General features: G+C 46.2%; 1 protein-coding gene across 1 annotated transcript; it reads left to right on the forward strand.

Moving 5' to 3' along the window:
• Nucleotides 1-481: 481 nt before the first annotated feature.
• Nucleotides 482-22,247, forward strand: DBH (dopamine beta-hydroxylase). The gene is made up of 12 exons (XM_033137936.1): nucleotides 482-920; nucleotides 3,472-3,618; nucleotides 4,687-4,947; nucleotides 6,928-7,104; nucleotides 7,691-7,793; nucleotides 11,073-11,239; nucleotides 13,425-13,568; nucleotides 13,862-13,900; nucleotides 16,048-16,107; nucleotides 16,648-16,775; nucleotides 17,755-17,914; nucleotides 21,970-22,247. The coding sequence occupies exons 1-12, from the start codon at nucleotides 540-542 to the stop codon at nucleotides 22,102-22,104; spliced, it is 1,902 nt and encodes a 633-aa protein (XP_032993827.1). The 5' UTR covers nucleotides 482-539; the 3' UTR covers nucleotides 22,105-22,247.
• Nucleotides 22,248-22,514: the final 267 nt, after the last annotated feature.

Genomic DNA, 22,514 nt, shown 5'->3' on the forward strand with positions numbered 1-22,514 from the left:
GTGGCAGAGAGAATGAGATTTTGACAGGTATGCTTTTTCTAACTGCTATGAGGTGACAAGATACTGTAATCCTCTCTTTTCTGAAACTCCAAGTCACCTTGAGAATATTTTTAGACCTGTAACAAATGAAACAACAATCCTGGTATGTCATCTTTTGGGGAATGAGGGTTGCTTTGGAGGAACATTTGCTCCAGTTTGTAAGGAGAAGAAGTGAAGCTTAGACCATGGAAGCAGAATTTGCCGTGAAGCTTCTCTTTCCGGGCAGCGTTAGGAGGGCTTTTTTTTCTTTAAAAAAAGGGGGGGGAGAGATAAAATCCATCCAGTCTACTTCAATTGCCTCTGATAATGTCCATGGAGAATTAAAGCCAATTAAGGCAGGGGGGAAATGGAGAGTGACAAAGCCTTTGGCCCAGGAAAGGAGGAGGGGTGGTGGACACAAGGAGGGGGTCAATGCCACAATCCAATTTCCCAACCACTAAATGCAATTAAGTGGGAATTACTTACCCTATTTGCCTAGGAGGGCCAGCCTATAAATCGAAATGACCCAATCACTTCTTTTCTATTTGAGGATGCAAACCGCAAGGATGAAGCAGAAGCCGAGACCCTCCTGCCTGACTCTCAAGCTCCGGGAAGTGGCCTCCATGTATTTCACAGGAGTGGCCATCTTCCTGGTCATCTTGGTGGTTGCTCTGCAAGGCACAGATCCGAGGGAGAGTGGCTTCCTCTACAGGGTGTCCCTGGACCCTCAAGGCCTCCTGGAGCTCTCATGGAACATCAGCTACCCCCTGCAGGAGGTGCATTTCCAGATCCTGGTCAAGGAGCTCAAATATGGGATCCTTTTCGGCATGTCTGACCGAGGAGGCTTTCAGAACGCTGATCTGGCTGTCCTCTGGAGTGATGGACGCCAGTCCTATTTCGCAGTAAGTCTGTTGCTAGGCTTCGTCCTGCATTTGGGCTTGGGACCATGAAGACTTTTTCCTTCTGCTTTGGGAAATGAGGTTTAACATGAGTCTGGGTTAGGGGATCAAGGGAAGCACTTTCTCTGAATGCAGAAGGTTCAGTCCCAAAAATACCCCTGCCGAAAACCCTGGAGAGCCACTGCCAATCAAGTGTAGACAATACTGAGTTAGATGGACCAGTGGTTTGACTTGGTATAAGACGTCTTCCCATGTTCTCATTTAACTCAACCTATACAGTTACATGAGGACTGGGATCTTACTTTCATTTTTAGATGAAATAGCTCAGTGGTCCACCATCGGCTCTGCATGCAGAATGTCCCCGGTTCAATCCCCAATGGCATCTCCAGGTACGGCTAGGAGAGAAAGACCCCGGAGCCTGAAACCTCAGACAGCTGCTGCTGGTCCGTCTGAGCAATATTGAGCTAGATGGACAAGCAGTCTGACTTGATAAAAGATGTTTTCTCGTGTTCATATTTCTTTTGTTGTGAGCGTAGTATCTTGGGTTCATTGACCTTTCTCCACTATCGGTTAATGAGCAGGTCGCTTGTATTCAAAAAATTGCACTGTGGGAGAGAAAACTTCAGTGAAATCTGCAAGGTGGGGAGTTCTGGGTTTTTACCATGCTTACATTATTCCAACATAAAGTAAGCGATGACTGTGAGTGTATTTTCTTCCATTCTGTCTCACCTGCGGTCTGCATTCTGCAGTCTCTCTGGCTTTCCACGCTTCAGCTGAATCTCCAAGGAAGATGTTTCAGAAAAGAGCATTCATCGTTTGGTTTTCCATGCCTGCTAAGCACTTTTTGTTTAAGCAATCCTCCTCAAACATGTACTTTTATCATGCACATCTGTTTTGAAAATCTGTTTTCGCTATATGTTGGGAATTTTGTTACTCCTCCTTGCTTTAAAAACCTGTCCTTATGGCTACTGGAAGGTGATGGACTCCCTTCATTGGAGGATTTTAAGCAGAGGTCAGATGGCCATCTGTCAGGGATTCTTTAGCTGTAGTTCCTGCATTGCAGCATGATCCTTGAGGTGCCTTCCAATTGTACAATTCTATGATTCCATTGTTCTTTTTTCAGTGAATACTTTATACCCTTTTATGTTGACTGCTTAGATATTATTTATTTTTATTAGGCTTTTTATAAATCTTGCCAAATACATAGAGGAAACTCCTCCCTCATAGGGCTTTTTCAGATCAGGAAGCACAGAAAGCCAGGGAGGTAGTAGAAAGCTGGAGAAAGATTTACAGGAAAGAATAGGCACACACCCCATTCTTACAGTGATGCCAAAAGCTCAAAACCCCTGTGGTGAAGGTGCTTGCAAAGATGCAGCCTGCAGCCTGCAGGATTGAATCCACTCACCAGCTGGGGAGCAGAGGGTCTGTTTTTGCTGTGATCTCCTTCCTGACCAATGTCAGCACCTGAAAGCCTCAGATCACTCTGGACAGCCTGACCAAGTATGATCTGGGGTGGTCTTCTTAACGTGTGCCAGGATCCTATTGAATTGGCCTGATTCAGTTCAGGAGTTGGCTGAATCCATTGGTGGCTGGAGCCCATTTGGGCAGAGCCAATGACTGGCAGAGTCACATGATGCCTCCACTGGTAGCACAGAAGGTAGTAGGTGGTCCCAGACAGGAAGAATCACACCCTGATTGGTTGTAAGTCAGATGGCAGGCATGTGGGAGCTAGGTGAGGGCAGGTTGCTGGGGCAGCACCCTACCAGCCCTAGAGTATGTCACAGAGCAAGCCTGTCAGTAAATCACACAGTTCAAAGTTGGCATTAACGCTTTACTAGCAAAACCCATGTTCTTTATAGACTTGGCTGTCAGGTCTAATGAGCACAAAGCTCATTCCCTGTACATCTTATTCCAGGTCCCTGCCTCCCCACAGCCGTCTATGGCTCCTCTTCTCCAGAGCTTATTCCAAGCAATCAGAGACTGTGCCTATGTGCAGCCTGTCTTTACTCTGCCCATTTTATATCTCTTCTGGTTCTGGGAGTCAGGTGGGTAGCTTGTTACAGCAGTGGGGGGGGGGAACCCATGACTTTTCACCAGCCTGACTCCTCTCTGCCTCTTGGCTTCCCTATTTCTACTCACCTGCTTCAGCTTCTGCCTCTGATTCTGGACTTCTCTCTGCTACAGACTCTGCCAGCTCACTACATCATGTTACCTCTTCAACTTCTGACACCTCCTCTTCTCTATCTTTTCCCTCTTCTCCCTCTGACCACTCATCATTTTCCACCACCACTCCCAGGGCTCTGAGCCTTCTTTCCTTGGTCCTCCCACCATTCCTCTGCGTCCAGTCAGTCCATGGCAGGGGTACCAGCCGTACCAGCCTACACTAAAGCACAACCCTGTTCTAAAGAAATCTTAAGAATGACTGGAGGACAAGGTAGAAAAGCTGAAGCCTCTTTCAAAGCAAGAGAAAACTCTTAAGAATCTGGAGGACAGATTTTGGCACAACTGTCTGTCATATATGATCTGTTGTGGGATGTTCTCCCCTTACCTGCAGGATGCCTGGAGCGATCAGGACGAGCGACTCCACATGGATCCTCAGCAGAACTACAGGCTTATCAGTGCCCATCAAACGGCTGAGGGCCTCTCCCTGCTCTTTAAAAGGGCTTTCAGCACATGTGACCCCAAGGACTATCTCATTGAGGTAAAAAAAAAAACCTCTTTGCCTCCTGCGGTGGGCTTAAGATTTATTTAGCACCATTAGAATAGCTGCTCAGTACTGTTGAGAAGAAAACAGTCCTCCCACAATATTAAGCACCAAGGGAAAGCTGCACATCAGTTCAAAAAGTTGTAATTTTTCCCAATTGCATGTCATTTTTTCAACCTAGGCTGATGCCAAACATGCAAATATACCACTTGAGACAGCTATAATCTGCTCTGTAAGCATCTTCTGAAAATTTATTTATTTTTATTTATTTTCTAAAAAGTTATATACATGCCATAAAAATATGTCGAAGGAGTTGCAGCAACGAAACCATAAAACCATATAATAAAAACAAAAAAGTTAAAATGGACATCAATGAACTATTGTGGAAGGGTGTGTTCTTAACTGCATGGATAGGTCTGGCGGAATAGAAATGTTTTCAGCAACCATTTAAAAGTTTAGCACAGAAGATGCCTACTGAATTGTTGTTAGTAGAGACTGGGCTGATGACACTAAATGCTCAGTTTCTCATTGTTGTCAAATGCTTCATGCCAATCTAGGGAACAACCAACAATGTCCTGCAGATGATCTCAAAGATTAAAGTCTTCAGGACAGGGTGCCAACTTGAATAAAATATTGTGGGGGCCCAGATAAGCCCCACCCCCATAACTGATCACATGATGCAGTGCACACACATCATTTGAATGGGAATGCCTATTAATTTTGTGGGGGCTGGCCCCCTTAAATATTTTATAGTGGAGGCAGAAGCCCCCATGGCTCCTGGGAGTTAGCTCCTTGTTCAGGAGGTCCCTGAGGTACCCTAGATCTAAGCTGCTCAGGGCTTTATAAATTCATACAAGAATCTTCAACCTGGCTCTGTAGTAGATGGGCAGCCAGCACTGCTGTTTTAACAATGGAGTCACATGTTGTTGACCAAATGCCTCCATCAGTGGTCTAGCTGCAGCATTCTGCACCAGCTGGAGCTTCTGAACCAGTTCCCAAGGGCAGTTGCTCTGCTGCTCAGCTCTGGTGCTTCCTGATGGATGTGCCTTCTGTCTTTCCTTCCAGGATGGCACTGTACATCTTATCTATGGGATCCTGGAGAAACCGGTCCCCTCCCTCCAAGCCATCAATGTCTCTGCCCTCCTCTGGAAAGGTCTGCAACGTGTCCAGCTATTGAAACCCATCATCAGGATCCCATCCCTGCCTGGTGACCTGAAGACCATGGAAATAAGAGCTGTTGATGTGGAGATCCCCAGCCAGGAGACAACTTACTGGTGCTTCATCCAGGAGCTCCCAGAGGACTTCCCAAAGCATCACATCATCATGGTGGGTGGGAGAAAGTACAGCATCTTTCTCCCAACTTCATAGACTTTGACTCCTTTTCTTTCATTCCCCTCCAATCCAAGAAATTATTCTTTTACCTTTTTAATATCTACAACAGGGGTCGTGAAAGAGGGGTGCCATTTTTTCTCAGTGGCAAACTCCTGGAGCCAGTGGTGGGTGGAGTCACAGGTGAATAGTGGTGTAGGAGGACAGGGGTGTGTGTGTGTGTGTGTGTGTGTGTGTTTGTGTGTGTCAAAGACCCATTACTATTTCTGCAGCAGGGTCCCTGTCTCCAGCACCACCCAAAGGAGAACCTTTTAGCCACTGAGAAGGAATTTTCTCACCCTTTGCATCAATTGGAGACCATCAGAATGAAGGAAGGTTGAGTCAGCCACAAACTATGGGCTCCTAGGTGCCCTCTGAAGAAAGTGCATGGGAAGAACCTTGAGGAGTTGTTCTGTACACTCCAAAGCTAAACACTTAGGAGTACTTGAAAGATGATTTGAGGAGTGTACAAGTTCTGTTACGTGTGATGGAACTTTAAGGAAAACCCCACTTAAGAATGCTGTATATTGGAGCACTCCAAATTATTTGCCTGTGTTGTACCTGCACAGAAAATAGTACATCCAGTCAAAAGGCAACACACACAGATCTCCATTGATTGTTGCAATGCATTTCTAATTATCATTAGTGTATGGATTATTCTGAAATCTTAGAAGGTTGCATAATCTTAGAAGGGGGCATGGTTGTGATGGGTGGTGGTGGCTGTGACTATCTTGAAGGAATTTGTCACTATGCTGCTGGAGGCAATGGGGGGGGCAATGGTTGGGGCTCATTTCTTTGTAGAGGCAAGCTCTCAGTGATTCCATCTGTGCAAGCCAGAGGTTTCTGCATATGCCTCCAAACCTTCATCCATGCAGAAAAGCAAGAGACATCTTCACAGCTCAATTGCATATCCTAGCCTGACAAAAGCACTTGTGGAAGAGACCAGTGGTAAGAGTATGCCCTGGGTAGCAGCTCTGAGGGTCAGATCCAGGGCTGACTCGGTGTAAGCTCAGATCCCCAGCTCAGTCCAGATCTCCACCCCGAAGTGGCCTGGCTTTGTCTGAATCCAGTGCACAGTTCTAATTAGGAGGAGGGTAGGCCCAAAGAATTCTATCTCTACTTTTTATATTTCCAGTCTCTCCTTCCTATCAGCACTGTTACACGTTCTGCTACGGGAGGGTTTGTAGGAGCTGCAGAACTGTCCCCCACCCCCCCACCCCCAGCCTCCCAACAGGATGAGAGCGAAATCTGAGAATCGAGCTAATGAGGGGAAAAGTCAATCAGCCTAGAGGGCAATTCCTGCAGAATTCCTTAGTCATCAGCTATGGAGAGCTGTTAGTCAGACCCTGTCACCTTGCAGGTTACAAAAGAGGTAGGAAGGGGAGGGGGGAAGGAAAGCCATGACTCAGCAGATCTCAAAGTCACAGCTGTCCATATAGCAACCCCGGCCCCCACAAGGTGGTTAGGGAAAGAAGAGGGAAAAAACGGAAGTGTGAGTTTTAAACAGCAATCCCTCTTCACAGGGAGCTTTTGAAATTTTAGCTCTAAGAGAGACATAGGGTGTCTCCTAATAACTCTCAGCCCCTTAACAAACTACAGCTCCCAGAATCCTTTGTGGTGAGCCATGGCTGTTTATCATAGCACTTTAAATATATGGTGACTGTTTTGTTGCATTTTGTTCTTTTCAAATACTACATCCATTGTCTCCGAAATCCTAGATCTAAAGACAGCACTGAGGATGATCAGTGGCATACATGGCTTTCTCACCCTCCTCATTTAACCCCAACAGCTCTGTGAGGTAGGATAGGCTGAAAGGCAGAGACTGGCTTCCAAGGTGACCAAGTGAGCTTCATGGCCAATGGAGGGATTTGAACCCTGGTCTCTCCCAAATCCTAGACCAACATTCTAACCACCACACCACACTGATTCTCTTTGCAGTATGAACCAGTCATCACAGAGGGGAATGAAGCTATTGTCCACCACATGGAGGTCTTCCAGTGTGCTGCCAATTTCAACACCTTCCCACACTACAATGGGCCCTGCGACTCCAAGATGAAGCCAGAACGCCTGAACTACTGCCGGCACGTGCTTGCCGCCTGGGCGATGGGTGCACAGGTGTGTCAGATCGCGATAGCTGCCCAATACAGGGCTGGGGCAAAAGTTTCTTCCCATTCCATTCTCTTTGAACTGTTTTCCATCAGTTAATGGAAATGAATTCGTGCAGCTTTCCAGTGACCCCCTTCCACTATTGCCCACGTATTGTGGGATGACCTTTCACTCTGCCTGATAGGCAGCAGCAACAACAGACACCTTCAGACATCCTGGAAAGAGATCATTGGGGGCTACTAGGGCAGAGCTTCCCAAAATGTAATGTGTCAGCTGCAATGTGTAGGTATGCCGCATGAATGCTCCCCACGCTCCTCCTGGGGGCTGGAAAGTTTAACCTCCTGTTTGCTAGGGAAACTGAATTACTGTGTCGCAAAATGATGCATTTCTAAAAACAGTGTCGCCATGTTGAAACGTTTGGAAAACTCTGGGCTAGGGCTTTCCCTTTCTGCACTGCAGGTTTCCAAAAGTCGTGAGCTCTGCCTGATACTCCCTTCTTGGGGGGTCAGCATCAGAATTGCAATATTGGGGTGGGGGAGCATGATGACGATGACCATCCATCTGGTTAACTCTCCCTCCCTTGTCCTTCTTATAGGCCTTTTACTACCCAGAGGATGCAGGGCTTGCATTTGGGGGCCCTGGTTCTTCCAAGTTTATGCGGCTGGAAATCCATTACCACAATCCACTGCAACTCAAAGGTAAACAAAACTTTGGTGGTGGTGTTAAGACTTATTAGTCACTTGTTATCTAAAACATCTCCAAGTGACTTACATTTGAAACATCATGAATACCACCCTGTGATTGTCCGATGAAGGGTTGAATTGTTGTTGTTTTTAAAATTTATTAAATAAATAATAAGCAATGTTATCAAGGGTCTGGAATGAGGATAGGGGACCCTTGGCTTCACAGAAGTACATGTGAAAAGCATCTAGTGGTCTCAACAGACCACAAACTTCACATGATTCAGCAGCATGATGCAGCAGCAAAAAAGTGAATGCCATCCTAGGCTGCATCAACAGTAGTGTCTGGATCAAGTGAAGTAATGGTGCCACTCTATTCTGGCTTGGCCAGACCCCACTTGGAGTATTATGTCCAGTTCTAGGTGCCACAATTTAAGAAAGATGCTGGAACACTTGCGGAGGAGGGCAATCAAAACGATAAAGGGTCTGGAAACCAAGCCCTATGGGGAACAGTTGAGGGAGCTGGGCATGTTTAGCCTGGAAAAGAGGAGATTGAGAGGAGATATGATAGCCATCTTCAAATATCTAAAGCAAGCACCCCCAAACTCAGCCCTTCCGCTGTTTTGGGACTAAAATTCCCATCATCCCTCACCACTGGTCCTGTTAGCTAGGGATGATGGGAGTTGTAGTCCCCAAAAAACCGGTGGAGGGCCGAGTTTGGGGATGCCTAATCTAAAGGATTGTCACATGGAAGGTGTTTTTTCCTCCTCTGGAGGCCACAACCTGAAACAATGAATTCAAATGACAGGAACTTTCTGGTGGTAATATCTGTTCAACAGTGCGATGGACTCCCTCACACTCAGAGGGTGGTGGACTCTCTTTCCTTGGATGTTCTTAAACAGAGGTTGGATTGCCATCTGTTAGGTGTTATTTCACTGTGATTCTTGCATTGCAGGGAGTTTGATTAGATCATTCCTTGACTGGAGGGTGGGGTGGGGCAGGCTGCTTATGCATCCCTCAAACCTGCGAAAAGAGACCTTGTGGCTGCTGTTTCCTCCCCACCCTCCCCCAAATGCCATTTAGCTGCTTGGCTGAGCTTACAAGGCTGAGAATGAAAAGGTGCCTCTCAAAATAATGAGCGAAGGGGCAGCCTCTCCGGCTTCTACCACATTTTGTGACAGCAAGCTGGCTTCAGGGAGGTGTGGGGAGAGGGATAAGAAAATGCAAAGTGGTTGCATTTCCATAAACACAAAGTTGCCTGCTCCTTGACTTCCTCTGAGTATTTTTAGAAAGCCCCAGCATCTGTGCTGCTCAACAGTCGCATGGTGTTGGGAAGCAACTCATCTATAAATAATGGGGTTTGGTTCTTTCTGTTGAACCAAAACCTCCTTCATTTATTCTTAACCATCTGTTGTGCCCAGTTTGGAGACAGGGACATAAAAGGAGATGGATGTCCTGGCCAAAATCAGATTATCTTCCTTTATGGCTTTAACATGGGGATTGGGAAACGGGCCAGTTTGGGTCTGATCTCGAGAGTCAAAAACCTCTGAAAATGAGTTACTGAGAATTGCAAGTGGTGAGAGTATTTCTCTTGCACTCAGGTCCTGCTTGAGGTCCCATTGGAGCATCTTGTTGTCTGACTACTGCTGGATAGCCCAGTTGGTTGGAGTGTGGTTCTGATAACACCAAGGTCACAGGTTCAATACCCATAAGGGACAGCTGCCTATTCCTGCATTGCCAGGGGTTGGATTAGATGATCATCAGGGTCCCTTCCAATTCTATGCTTCTGTGAGAACAGGATGCTAAACTAGATGCTTCTCCCTTTGACCTGGTGCAGCAGCCAGGCTCTTCTCATTTTCTCCTTCAACTGTGGGGGAGATAAACATCTTTTTAGAATGCTCTTCACATCTGGCTTAGCAGAGAGGATGGCAGAGATGATGTTGGTGAGTATGAAGTGGGCTCATTTTGATGGGGGCACCTACTGGGCATGAGAACAGCCCAGCCCCAAGACTGGCCAGCAAGATGTTCTTCTGATGCTTCTTCCATCATCAGTCCTGCTATGAGAAAAGAATAAGCTGCAGTCATGGATCTCCTGCTGGTTCAGAAGGAGCACAGACACAATGAGCAGAACATTTGGAGTCAAGATGAGGTCAGAGGGGGCTGATGAGGGGGGCATGATGTATCATAGGGTTGCAAGTTCTGAAAGCCTTTCCCTCACCATCCTTCTCCATCTAATATGCAGTTTGCAGTATGTCAGGTGCCCAGAGGGGCCATTAAACAGCCATGACATTTCAAGCAAATTCAGAGGGGCCCAAGACAGCAGATTCTACTTGGGCCGGCTGCTAATTACGGCCCCAGGCAGAAAAAGATCTTACATCACCCACTATAGTGCATGTACAGCTCATAACCCCTGAGTTATGAAAGAAGCAGGTTTGTTTATAAGGTGTTCTTAAAGTTAGTAGGTATGGAGTTTGGAGTAATAGTAGTAGTAGTAGTAGTATTTTACAACATATTAGTGACTTTTCTTTTTTTTTACAAAACAATAAAAAAATACCCACAATAAATACATAGCCCATAACATTAAAAACAAAGCAGAGAAAAATCTAAAACTCATCTATATTTTTGAAAGGCAGGACTGCAACATCCTACTCACTGAAGGAAGCCAGAGATTATTAAATAATAACATTTTTAAAGCAACCACAACCAAAACATTCAGGGTATTCCCCCACACACAACAAACCTAATCCCAGATCCATATATATTTTAAAATATATCCATAAGAACATAAGAGCATGGGAATAGTTCTGCTGGATCAGGCCAAAGGGGATGCATCTAAGCCCTATTAGCTCAGAGGCCGCACAAAACCCCCCAATGGGAAGCCAGTGAGCAGGAGCTGAGCTCAACATTACCCTCCCTTCCTGCAATTTCTGGCAACTGGTATTCAGCAGCACACTGCCTTCAGCGGTGGAGGCAGAGCACAGCCTTTGTAGCTAGCAAGCATTGATAGTCTTCTCTTCTTCCATGCATTTGTCTATTCCTCTTTTAAAGCCATCCAAGCTGATGGTCCTCACTGTCTGTTGTGGGAGTGAGTTCCACAGTTTAACAATGTGATGTGTGGGCTCCATAGCAAGGGTAGAATCATCAGATCGTGCCCTGTAAGGCTTAATTCATTTCCAAGATTTGCTGCCTGTACCTATGAAGATGATCATGGAGACAGCCTAGTTCTACACCCAACACTGAAGGCTGTTCTGCAACTCTTGTTAAGATGGGCTTCTTCTTCTTTTCAAACTTTGACAGGTCGCCGTGATTCCTCAGGGATCCGCTTGTATTACACAGCCTCTCTCCGGCCTTACAATGCAGGGATCATGGAGCTTGGCTTGGTCTACACACCGGTGATGGCCATTCCACCAGGCGAAAGACACTTCCACCTGACTGGCTACTGCACTGATAAATGCACTCAGCTGGTGAGCAGGGGTGTAGCAGGGTGTGTGTGAGAGAGCTGTCACCTGGGTACAGTTGTTTTTTTTTGGGGGGGGGGGTGGCATCAAGGCGCCCTGCTCCACCTTGAGCTGTCGCCTCCTTCTCAGCACTTTCCAACTGGAGGGTGATTGAGAAGGACACAACAGGCACACACCCTGGTCCTTGCAAGCCCAGTGCTGCTTTTGCTATGGCGCTGCTCATAGGGGCCAGGGCGCATGCCTATGGCATCCTTTTCAGCCACCATCCCACCCCAAAAGCTGGAGGGCGTCAGGAGAAAGATGCAACAGATTACGGGCACTCTCCGTGTAAGCAGAGCTGCTCTCAAAAGCATCACTAGGCTTGCAGGGGCCAGGGAGCATTCCTGCTCGCTGCACCCCATGAGCCCAGTCAGGGGCATAGAAAAGGGGGGCGGGGCGGGGCGGTCCGCCCCAGGTACCATCATGGAGGGAGGTGACAAATTATCAATTACTACTAGGGCGGTTCATAAAAAAAACATTTTTAAAAAAAAAAAATGCCTGCTCCAAAGATTTTATCTTACTACACTAGGGAGTACCGTATATGAAATTTCATGCATATCAGTTAATATCTTGACTCTCCTCCAAGAAAATAGCTGTTTACTTGGCCGTTTTCCTAAGTTGTGAAGGCTGAAATTTCAATTCAGTGGAGCAGAGCTTCCTGGATCCTGGAAAGTCAGTCTGTGTGAAGAAAATGAGACTAGGCCGAGTAGATAAGATAATACAGAGCATGGTGACATCACAATAAATAGAACCTTCCCTCCAGTAGTTTCAGGCACTACTACAGGTTCCACATAATATCTGGACTGCATTGTTTACTGTGACAGCACCTGCACTTTGGAACTCCCCGCCTATTGCAACAAAGCATGTGCCTTTGCTAGACTCTTTTCCGGCACCTGCTAACAGCATTCTTCTTTAGGCAAGCATACCTAGATGCTTAGGAAGTTGAAGTAATTTTAATCTTAATATTTTAGCTTTTGCATGTTTTAAAGTAGGATTGTTAATTTATCTTGATTTTACTGCTGTGGTGGGGTTTTTTTGTTTTTTTTTTGTTTTTGTTTTTTTGGTAAACCACTTTGCAGGGTTTTGTTTTGTTTTTAAATAAATTTTATTAAATAAATAAACAATAAATATAAGTAAAATAGCACAAGCCAAAACACATAGTCACCTACTTGTTATCAGAGGCCCAAAATCCACATTCCTTTGTAAGAAAATATGAAATAACGTAAAACCATTTTTGCAGGCAAAAAAACAAAAAACCTCAATGTGTGTGTGTGTGGGGGGGTGACCAGGTACCACCTGACCTTCCTACGCCTCTGAGCCCAGTGCCATTTTTTTTAAAGAGTCTTGCAACGTGACATTGGACTTGCAGGGCGCTGGGAGTGTGCCTCGCTCTGAAGCAGTGGGGAGGGGTTGCTCTGGCAGCTGGCCCCACCCATGGCCTTGCCCCCATGGTGCAGGCAGGGAACGCTCCACCACTGCTGGTGAGTATGTTTACCTTAGGCAAGCATAGCCAATGAAGCACACAGGGAGCTAGCTGCCTTCTGCTGAGTCAGACCAATGGTCCACCGAGCTCATTAGTGACTAAGCACAGTGGCAGCAGCTCTGTGGGGTTTCAGGCAGGGGGCAACCCCAGACCTGGGATCTTCTTCTCACAAAGCACCTGCTCTACGACTCAGCTGTGGCCCTGCACCAACAAATAAAGCATGATTCTAGTCCTCATGGTTCTGAATAAAGGGCTGAATTAAATAGGAACAAAGGAAGTTGATCTTGTATGAAGTCAGGCTAACAGTCCATCTACACTGGCCCACAGCAGGTCTCCAGGGTTTCAGGCAGAGGCCTCCCTCAGCTCTACTTGGCAATGCCATTATGGGTTGAACTTGGGACCTTCTGCATGCAAAGCAGATGCTCCACCACTGAACTATTTCCCTTCCCCAGAATTGTGACCTTTCTCCAAACCAGGGGGGAAACAATGCCAGTCCTAGATATCGTGTAGTGAAACCACTCCACGAGACAACTTGCAATTAGCCCTTTTTTTGCTGTTCCACATTGATTTCTGATAACTGAGTAGCCACCTTCCCTTCCACTTGAAAGCATTCGCCATTTGCGATTCAATCCGCTGGACCACAAATATTTGTGCGACCTGTCTTGCCAGGCACTGCCACCTTCTGGGATCCACATCTTTGCTTCCCAACTTCACACCCACCTAACAGGGAGGAGCGTGGAGACGGTGTTGTCGAGAGAAGGGAGAGAAGAGGAAATTGTCAACATCGACAAGCACTACAGCCCTCACTTCCAGGTACAGCTTTGATAGTCATAATATACAGATTATGTAATATTCAGCTGTGATTCGTGCCTTGCAGGGGTTGGGCTAGATGGCGCATTGGGTCCCCCGCCAACTCTACAATGATTCTATGATTCCAATGCATATTAAAATAAGCCTAGGGTGCCCTGCAGTTAAGGGACGGAGGTTCTCTACCCTGCCAAGCAATATCTCTCACCCTCAAAGCCTTTCATCACATTTCCCTTCCACCTCAATTACCTTCTATTTACCTGTACATCTCTCTACTCCTGTCTCCCGCTTTATTTTAGGAGATCCGCATGTTAAAGAAAATTGTGACTGTTTTCCCGGTAAGCACATGTCTAAATGATGTTTTCTTTAATCCTTGTAGGAGTTTTTTTTTGGGGGGGGGCACTCTGCCACCTTATTATTCATTAATAATACCCATCAGTCCTAGGGATATGGATGAGGATAATCCTCTGAGTGATGGGGTAAACTCCAAAGGGCATACGCACACCAAAAGAGTTTCCCTTTGGGTCAGTCCTTTGGGATGTGACAACAGCTGCTCTGACTGAGTGCTTGGTTGTAGACGGGCTTGCCTCTAGGCAAGGGATTTGAGCGGGGTGGGGGGGTGGGGGTGGGGGGGGAGGAGAGATTTGACCAGGCTTCCAAGCAAGAGATGGAATGCTAGGAACCTCTGTTGTTGCGAGAGCATGAGTTGTTGCTGGCATCGGGTCCGTCTCAGGAGACAATGGAGTGCACCTCCAGGGGTGAAGTCAAACCACTGTGTTAGCAGCACAGAAGTTACTCCCCTGGGGTTCAAAGCCTGGGCAGTGTGAATGGAGGTCCTGGGCTGCCCACACAACAAGACCACCCTCTCAGCCTCGCTGGTGTGGTCCAAAGGAAAGCAGAGCAATATGTTTGGCACCAGCTTGGCTACAGGAGTTGCCGGAAGGAGTCATGCAAGGCATTATCCAATTATCCAACCATCTTCAAGACTCCATTCTGTATTTGTGTAGAGTTTACTTCTTAGCCTTTTCTTCTCCTGAAGATATCCCACAAGGCAGTGGAGGTTTAGGATCAGAGTTTTCCTTCTCTCCTACATGGGGTCCCTTCCCAGGTTGGGAAGCCCCATCTGCCCATCACTTCCCTCTACAGTGCATTCTTGACCACTGGGCCTACTATTGGTCTCATCTGCTTAATCTGCTGGTGCCTGTCTTCACATGCAGGGAAAGTCCCTAACTCACCAGGAGTTTGTGACCTATCGGCTCCCCTCACCTGGTTTAGCAGGCCAGTTGAAGCTGTTCCTGAGGTGTGGCTGCTGTCATATGCCGACAGCTTCTAAGAGCCGTAGGTGAGAGCTAAGTGCAGGGTGGGGAGCAAAGGTGGACAAACTACCCCAGAAAGAGCACGACATGTCTCCTAATCAGAGGAACTGCCCCTCCCCTAACACTTCATGTGCTTCTCATAAATTCATACTGAGTGTGATTTGCAATTTTGCTGCAATTTTGCTATTTTATATTGCTTGTTGCTTGTCTTGTATTTAAATACTTTTACTGAGTCTCTTTCATATTGATTGGCCCATCTATCTCAGTGTCATCTGCACTGACTGGCAGCAGCTCTCTGGGGTTTCAGGCAGGGATTCTTGAACATTACATGAGTGGAGGCACCAGATGGCATGGCGTGGATCCCTGCCACCTTTTCTCTTGCTGCAGAGCCCTAGTGTCACAGATGCACAGGCCCAGCTGGTTATTCTGCCCAGAAGGAACTCTGTTGAAAAGCATTAGCGTCCCAAGAGGAAGTGAGGGCAGGTGATGCAGACACCAGCTCTCTGGCGCTTTTCTGTTTATTTCCAGGGTTTTCTCTCGACATAGACTGCCTTTTTGGCTGGGGCACTCAGCTATCCAAACACGACAAATTGAACAGATATAAGACAAAAAGGGATGGAGAGGAAAATATGCACAGAAACCCTGTGAGAATAGGAGACAGGGAAGTGTGATTTAGCTGGAAGAGATAAGGACATAAGAGGAGCCCAGCTGGATCAGGCAAAAAAGGCCCTTCTAGCCCAGCATCCTGCTCTCACTTATGTCCATTTACTATAGGACTGCAGAACCCCGAGCCTGGGGGCCAAATGCAGCTCTCCAGTCCTTTCTGTCTGACCCCTGCAACTCTCACCAGCCACACCCCTCAACAGCTTCACACCCTCATTGAGTGTTTTTGCATGACTGTAAATATGTCCTTGAACTCTGATAATGCCTCTTGCTTGCCTGGAAGGAGGATTGAGAAAGGAGTGTGTGTGTGTGTGTGTGTGTGTGTGGAAACTAACGTACTGCACATGGGTAAAATTCATATCCATTGACCTGCCCACTTTCACCTCTGTCCCCACTCATCACAGCCATGTGACCTCCAAAAAGTTGCCCATTAGAGAATGCAGCCCTCAAGCTGAAAAGCTCCCTGCTCCCGATCCAGTTTCAAATATGTGTTTTTCTACCAACAGGGTGATGTTCTCAGAACCACCTGCATGTATAACACTGAAGACAGGACTAAGGCAACTGTGGTGAGCATCCCTGGATAAGTTCTAGGATACAGTATGGATTTGTGCCACTTGTGAAGATATGCAAAAACCCAGAAGCCAAAGGGGTGCTGCTTTCGTTTTCTGTCTAACACTGCATATGACATGCAAAACCAGAATGAAATATTCAAAATAAACAGTAGTACAAATTCCCACTCCTAATCTGCATAGTTTATAGAACCCTTTTGCAGAATGTGGATTGCTTGATCGCGTAACTTTTTAATGTTGCGTTTTGTAACATGGAACACTATGATTTTTGGCCTCCTTCTGAAACTGGGTGAGGGTGTAATGCAAGTGAGACCATGTCTACTTAGAAGGAAATCCTGTTGGATTGAATGGGGTTTACTCCCAAATGAGTGGATATAGGATCTGAGCCTTGGCCACCAAGGGCATGGAATGAAGGAAAGACTATGGAATGTGGGAGTTTGGGTTTGGTGCGCAATGGGACAGGCCTCCCTCATGGGAGGAGTCAACAGAGCTGGGTCTCTCCATTCACATCTTCTTCTCAATTTCTGCAACCTACAGGGCGGTTTTGGCATTATGGAAGAGATGTGTGTGAACTACATCCACTACTACCCCCAGACAGAGTTGGAGCTGTGTAAGAGTGCCATAGATTTGGGCTACCTTCATCGCTTTTTTAATCTAGTAAACAGGTAATGCATTGCAATTGCCCTAATGTGAGATCATTAACTGAGGAACAAACTGGCTTGCTGGAGGATCCACCAGAATGGTCTCTGGTAGGGCCAGAGTGTGGCGCTGTGGGTTAAACCACAGAGCCTAGGGCTTGCTGATCAGAAGGTTGGCGGTTGGAATCCCGGTGATGGGGTGAGCTCCCGTTGCTCGGTCCCAGCTCATGCCCACCTAGCAGTACGAAAGCATGTCAAAGTGCAAGTAGATAAATATGTACCGGTCCGGCGGGAAGGTAAACAGTGTTTCCGTGTGCTGCTCTGGTTCACCAGAAGTGGCTTAGTCATGCTGGCCACATGACTCGGAAGTTGTACACCAGCTCCTTCGGCCAGTAACGCGAGATAAGCGCTGCAACCCCAGAGTCGGACACGACTGGACCTAATGGTCAGGGGTCCCTTTACCTTTACCTTAGGGCCACCTTGACCCAAACTGGGCTGATCCAGAGAAAACCCAACCCAGCTTGAATCCAGCCCCAGAATCAATTTGTGGGACAGGGCTAAAGTTTAATTAGGGTTATTTAAAGCCTAATTTAACATACAGGGGACACTCACAGTCCTTCCTGTAGATACCATTGGGGATGGAACCTCTTGTATGCAAAGTAGTTGCTCTGCTCTACTGAACTATCACCCTGCCCCTTAAAATAAAGCAAGATTCTGGTCCCCAGAATTCTGAAGGAAGGACTGAGTTTAATAGGAACATAGAAAGCTGCTTTATACTGAATCAGATCCTTGGTCCATCTAACTCAGTTTTGTCCGCTCTGACTGGCAGTGGCTTTTGGGGATTTTAGACAGGGAGTCTTTTCCCAGCTCCACCTGCAGATTCTAGGTATTGAACCTGGAACCTTCTGCATACAAAGCAGGTGCTGTACTACTGAGCTGTGGCGCTGCCTTCATCTGTACCTTTTTCTCTTCCCTTCCTGAGACAAGAGTTTTCTCCTTCTGGCAGGTTTAACGATGAGGATGTCTGCACATGCCCAGAGACCTCTGTCACAGAGCAATTTGCTTCTGTCCCTTGGAATTCTTTCAACAGAGATGTCCTGAAGTCCCTGTATGACTTTGCCCCGATTTCTATGCATTGTAATAAATCCTCAGCCGTGCTTTTCCCGGTATGTATAGCAATGAAGAACTTTGGGGGAAGCTGGGGGAAGTGGACAGAGAAATCAAAGGTGTTTTATCAATTCCTTGGTCTGTGCTGGGTTTCTCTGTCAACGAACATAAGGGCTAATATCTAAGTGAACTATTGGAATTAATGGGTCTACTCCACAGGTTTATTCAGATCCTGGGCACATTGCATCAGTTTTCCCAATTGTAAAACCAGCATTTCTGTCCTGTTCTAATATTCCTTTCATGTGGCAGTACTTGTGGCATTACGGAGATGTGGCTTTTTTTACCACAGTGGCTTTTTTTATCTAGCCCAAACCCCTGCAACGCATGTCATGCTGAATGTCATTCACACCACTGGGTGTGTCGTGACATATAGGTGAACATCATTGGACAACGCCAGTACTCCCCACCCCTTCTGCACATGTGAGCTTCTGTTCCCCAACATCTCCCCCTTGCAAACAGCAGGATGGAATTGTAATATGGTATAATTGCTTAAAATTTAATCACTTTACTCCCACAATTTTCTGGGTTAAGGGGGTTGCAAATGGATTTTTTTTCCCCTGGAATCAAATAACATGGAAATGGTAGCTTATCTTCTGCTGTATTCTGCCAGATTTCAGGAAGTGGCTTTTACATTATTTGAAAGCGCAAATATAATGTGCAAATCAATAGTTTGGGCAACATCGGGGAAATGGAATAAAGCATTGTTTGAATGCAGCCCACAACTAATGTTGGTCAAGTTGGTCTTGGCCATTAATTTCAATAGGTCTACTTTGAGTAGGGCTAGCATTGGATACAACCCATTGCATTCTTTTTTTCATGATGAAGACAAGTGGAACAAGTTCCCCTCCTCCCTGCCAAGTATTATTTTGCCCTGTTCTGCATTGCACGCATATCTTTATTCGCAACTGTCTAATTTTTGCCCCATTGCATTGCCCATCCAAAGGCACAGGTACGTTTCTAAGTACTGTAGTAATGCAAACCTGAATGGCCAGAGCGTGTTGCCTGTGCATGAAGGTCTACAGCTAGCACAACTGGAGACTCCTCTGGAGCAACAGATTTATGCTTTTCATATCAGAAGTGCAAAAATTCATGGGTATTTCTCAGTGACCTTGAATATAAAGCACCAAACTCACATACACACACACACACACACCCCAGCTCTCAGGGCATCCCAAGGAAAAAAATGTCTTGTGCCTTTTTGACTGTCTATTTTAGACTCTTTCAGCCCAAAGATAGGTCTCATAGAAAGTGACAATGAATAATCTTGGCCAGGAGGGACATGTGATGAGCAGCCTTCACCACTGAAGACCTTTGCTTCTGTAGTTGGACTTTAAAAGTAATCACCCAAACTGTTTAAGTCATAAATAGAAGGATTGAGTCCACTTTATGAAGGGGAAGTTCTTGGATGTGGAGGACAGTGCAAGGCCAGGGAAACTTTTGTGTGATCCACCAAGGCAAGGCCTATTAGGGATGACCCAGAACTCCACATCTGCTGATGCCTGGAATCCATGTGGTCTCTGGGGGCAAGAGGGGACCCCCACCCAATTCCACATGCAGAACCCTGTTGAATCTTAACTTCAGTGCTGGTGACTCTATTGCACCTGAGGACAGCAGGCTGGTTTAGAGGGTGCAGGTCAAACCATCGGCTTGCCACTGCTTCCTGCACATGCCTCTTGAGGCAACTGCCTCACTCTGCTGAATGATAAGACCAGATTTGCATTCTGGAATGGAATCAGGAATCTGTCGCACTGTGAGAAGACCATACCTAAAGAAAATTGGGCTGCTCTAAGCCTCTTTCCCTGAGTTTGGCATTGGATGGTTGAACTCACTCCAGAGTTTTGGAGCTGTTCTGCTATTCATCCCTCGTTTTTTTGGCATCTAGTTCCCAAAGAAGTGGGATGATGAACAAAAGGCTTAGAGTTGAGAGGTCAAGCACATGGCCCTGATTGTGCAGAAAGTTCATTCCTTGCCATCAAACACTTAAAGGACTGCAAGTTAAGAAATGCCTTTGAAAGCAGCTATCTTATCAGGACAGAGGTGAGGGAATGACTTCTTCACACAGCGCATAGTTAAACTATGGAACTCACTCCCACAGGGAGGCAGTGATGGCCACCAACCTAGATGGCTTGTATAAGAAGTTTATACAAATTAATAGTGAAGGCTATTGATGGCTACAAGCCATGGTGACTAAGCTCTGCCTCCTGAGGCAGCAATGGAAGCTGAGTACCAGTTGCAGGAAACAGAGGAGGGGAGAGGGCTCTTGTGCTCACAGCCTGTTTATGGGTTTCCCACAGGCATCTGGTTGGCCACTGTAAGAACAGGATGCTAGCTTGAGGGAGCAGGGCTTGCCATATGGAGGTCTACTGTGATAGCAGAACTTCCATGAACAGGGGTAGTCTACTTCTGAATGCCAGTTTTAGGGAACCATAAATAGGGAGGCTTGCTGCTGTGCTCAGGTTATGCTTGTGGGCATCTAGTTGGCCACTGTAAGAATGGGATGCTGGACTAGATGAGCCATTGGCCTGATCCAGGAGGCACTTCTTATGTTCTAAACTGTATTGGTGGGCAACATTTATCTAGCCCTAGCCCCATGGGAGGGAGGGGAGTTTGCCTGCAATTAGAGTTGACACTAAACAGCAGCTAAAGGCAACTGACATGGCTAAATCCTTTCAAGATACCCAGCTTTTAGATACCCAGCAAGGTCACTTATTTCCCCAGGCGAGTTTCTCCTCAAAGTTCCTAAAATATCAGAACTACTTCTTTTCAGCAACTTGGAGCAGGTCTTTCAGTGTGGCTGCTCCTGTTCTGTAGAACAGCATTCATCTTGTGATACCACAGATACACCCTGTTGGCTCTTTCCAGAAATGAATGAAGATGTCTTTGTGGGGTGTAATCCATTGAGAGCAGTCAAGTACAACATTCCTTTTTTTCCTAGAGTGGACATGCAAGGGAATGTTTGGTCCAGTCAGTTGAAACTTCCTGTTCCTCCTGGCCTGGAGCATCCTTCCTTGCATGTGACTAGTGGGTGGGTGTGACCTTTCCAGACCTGGTAAAAAGACAAAGGCATGCTGCCACTCTCTCTCTTTTCCATCTTCCTTTCATCCTGCGAACTTCCCGGACTGCTAACTGCAGCCATTAGGTCAACCCACATATGGGGTAAACCTGTTTGTATATGCTTGTAACTTTAAGCCTTAAGCCTGCCTTCAGGGATCACACTGTGCTCTGCCTGGTCATGAGTAAACTTTATTTTTATTGCTTATGAATAAGACTGTGGTGTCTTTATTCTCTTAGGAGGGATTTAAGGGGTCTTACCAGGAAAATATTAGAACACATTTTAATCTGGACAAGCCAGATTGAATTGCGTATTGTCTTAAGAAACTCACACGAGTTTGCAACTAGTATTCTGCTGTGTAAAGGGGAATGCACTCTGCTAAGTAAAGGAACTTGCTAGTGCAAGTTAGGAAGGATATTAATAAACAATATATCCTCTCCTGCCACCTTGAACATTCCCACAGTTTTTGTCTGGACAAGCTTTTCCAGCAGGATGAAGTCTGTGTCTTAGGCATTCACAGAATCAGAATCATAGAGTTGGAAGTGACCCCAAGGGTCCTCTAGTCTAACCTCATGCAATGCAGAAATCTCAACTTAAGCATCCATCCAACCTCTGTTTAAAAACATTCAATGAGGTCAGAAAGTTATTCCTGATGCTTAGTCCAAATCTCTTTTGTTGTAACTTGAAGCCATTGGTTTGGGCCCTACCTTCCAGAGCAGGAGAAAACAAGCTTGGTCAATCCTCCACGTGATAGCCCTTCAGATATATTTGAAGGTGGCTATTGTATCTCCTTTCTGTTTCCTCTTTTTCAGGCTAAACATTCAGTCTGTTATCATTTTTAAACCTCTTGTTCATTGTTGCTGATTTGAACTGTTATTCAAAATATTTCTTAGTAGTGTATTTGTAAGTTACTGTGACTTACCGTGAGATGTACCTATGTAAAAGGATGATGATGATGATGATGATGATGATGAATAATTAATAAACTGCTTCTCTCTCCAGGGTGAATGGGAGAGGCAACCTGTACCAAAGATCACAGAGATACTACCAGAACCAGAGTCAAGCTGCGAGCCCAACCTTGTCCGTCCCCCGGTGTCCCCCACTCTTGTTAAACTCAACAAGGTGCCTTTAAAGTGAGAGCTGGACCTAACTTAGGCCTCATCCACACCTTACATTTAAAGCACTATGATACCACTTTAAACTTCCCCAAAATATTATTTCCCCCCAATAATTCATTAAGGGTACAGAGAACTGTTAGGAGACACACACCCCATCCCCATTCTCCTAACAGGGCTACAGTTCCCAGAGTGGTTTAACAATCAATCCCTCTTCACAGTGAACTCTGGGAACTGTAACTCTAACAGCTCTCAACACCCTGGACAAGCTACAGTTCCCAGGATTCTTTTTTTGGGGGGGGGGGGTGCAGAAATGTTAAGCTGTGATAATAATGCTTGGAATGTATAGTGCAGGTTGGGCTTTTAAGCAGACAGCTGCAATCCTCATAAAGGGATAATGGGCAAAGCAGAATCTCTTTACCACCCCAGGAG

The sequence above is a fragment of the Lacerta agilis genome, chromosome Z, assembly GCF_009819535.1.
Source record: "Lacerta agilis isolate rLacAgi1 chromosome Z, rLacAgi1.pri, whole genome shotgun sequence".
NCBI lineage: Eukaryota > Metazoa > Chordata > Lepidosauria > Squamata > Lacertidae > Lacerta > Lacerta agilis.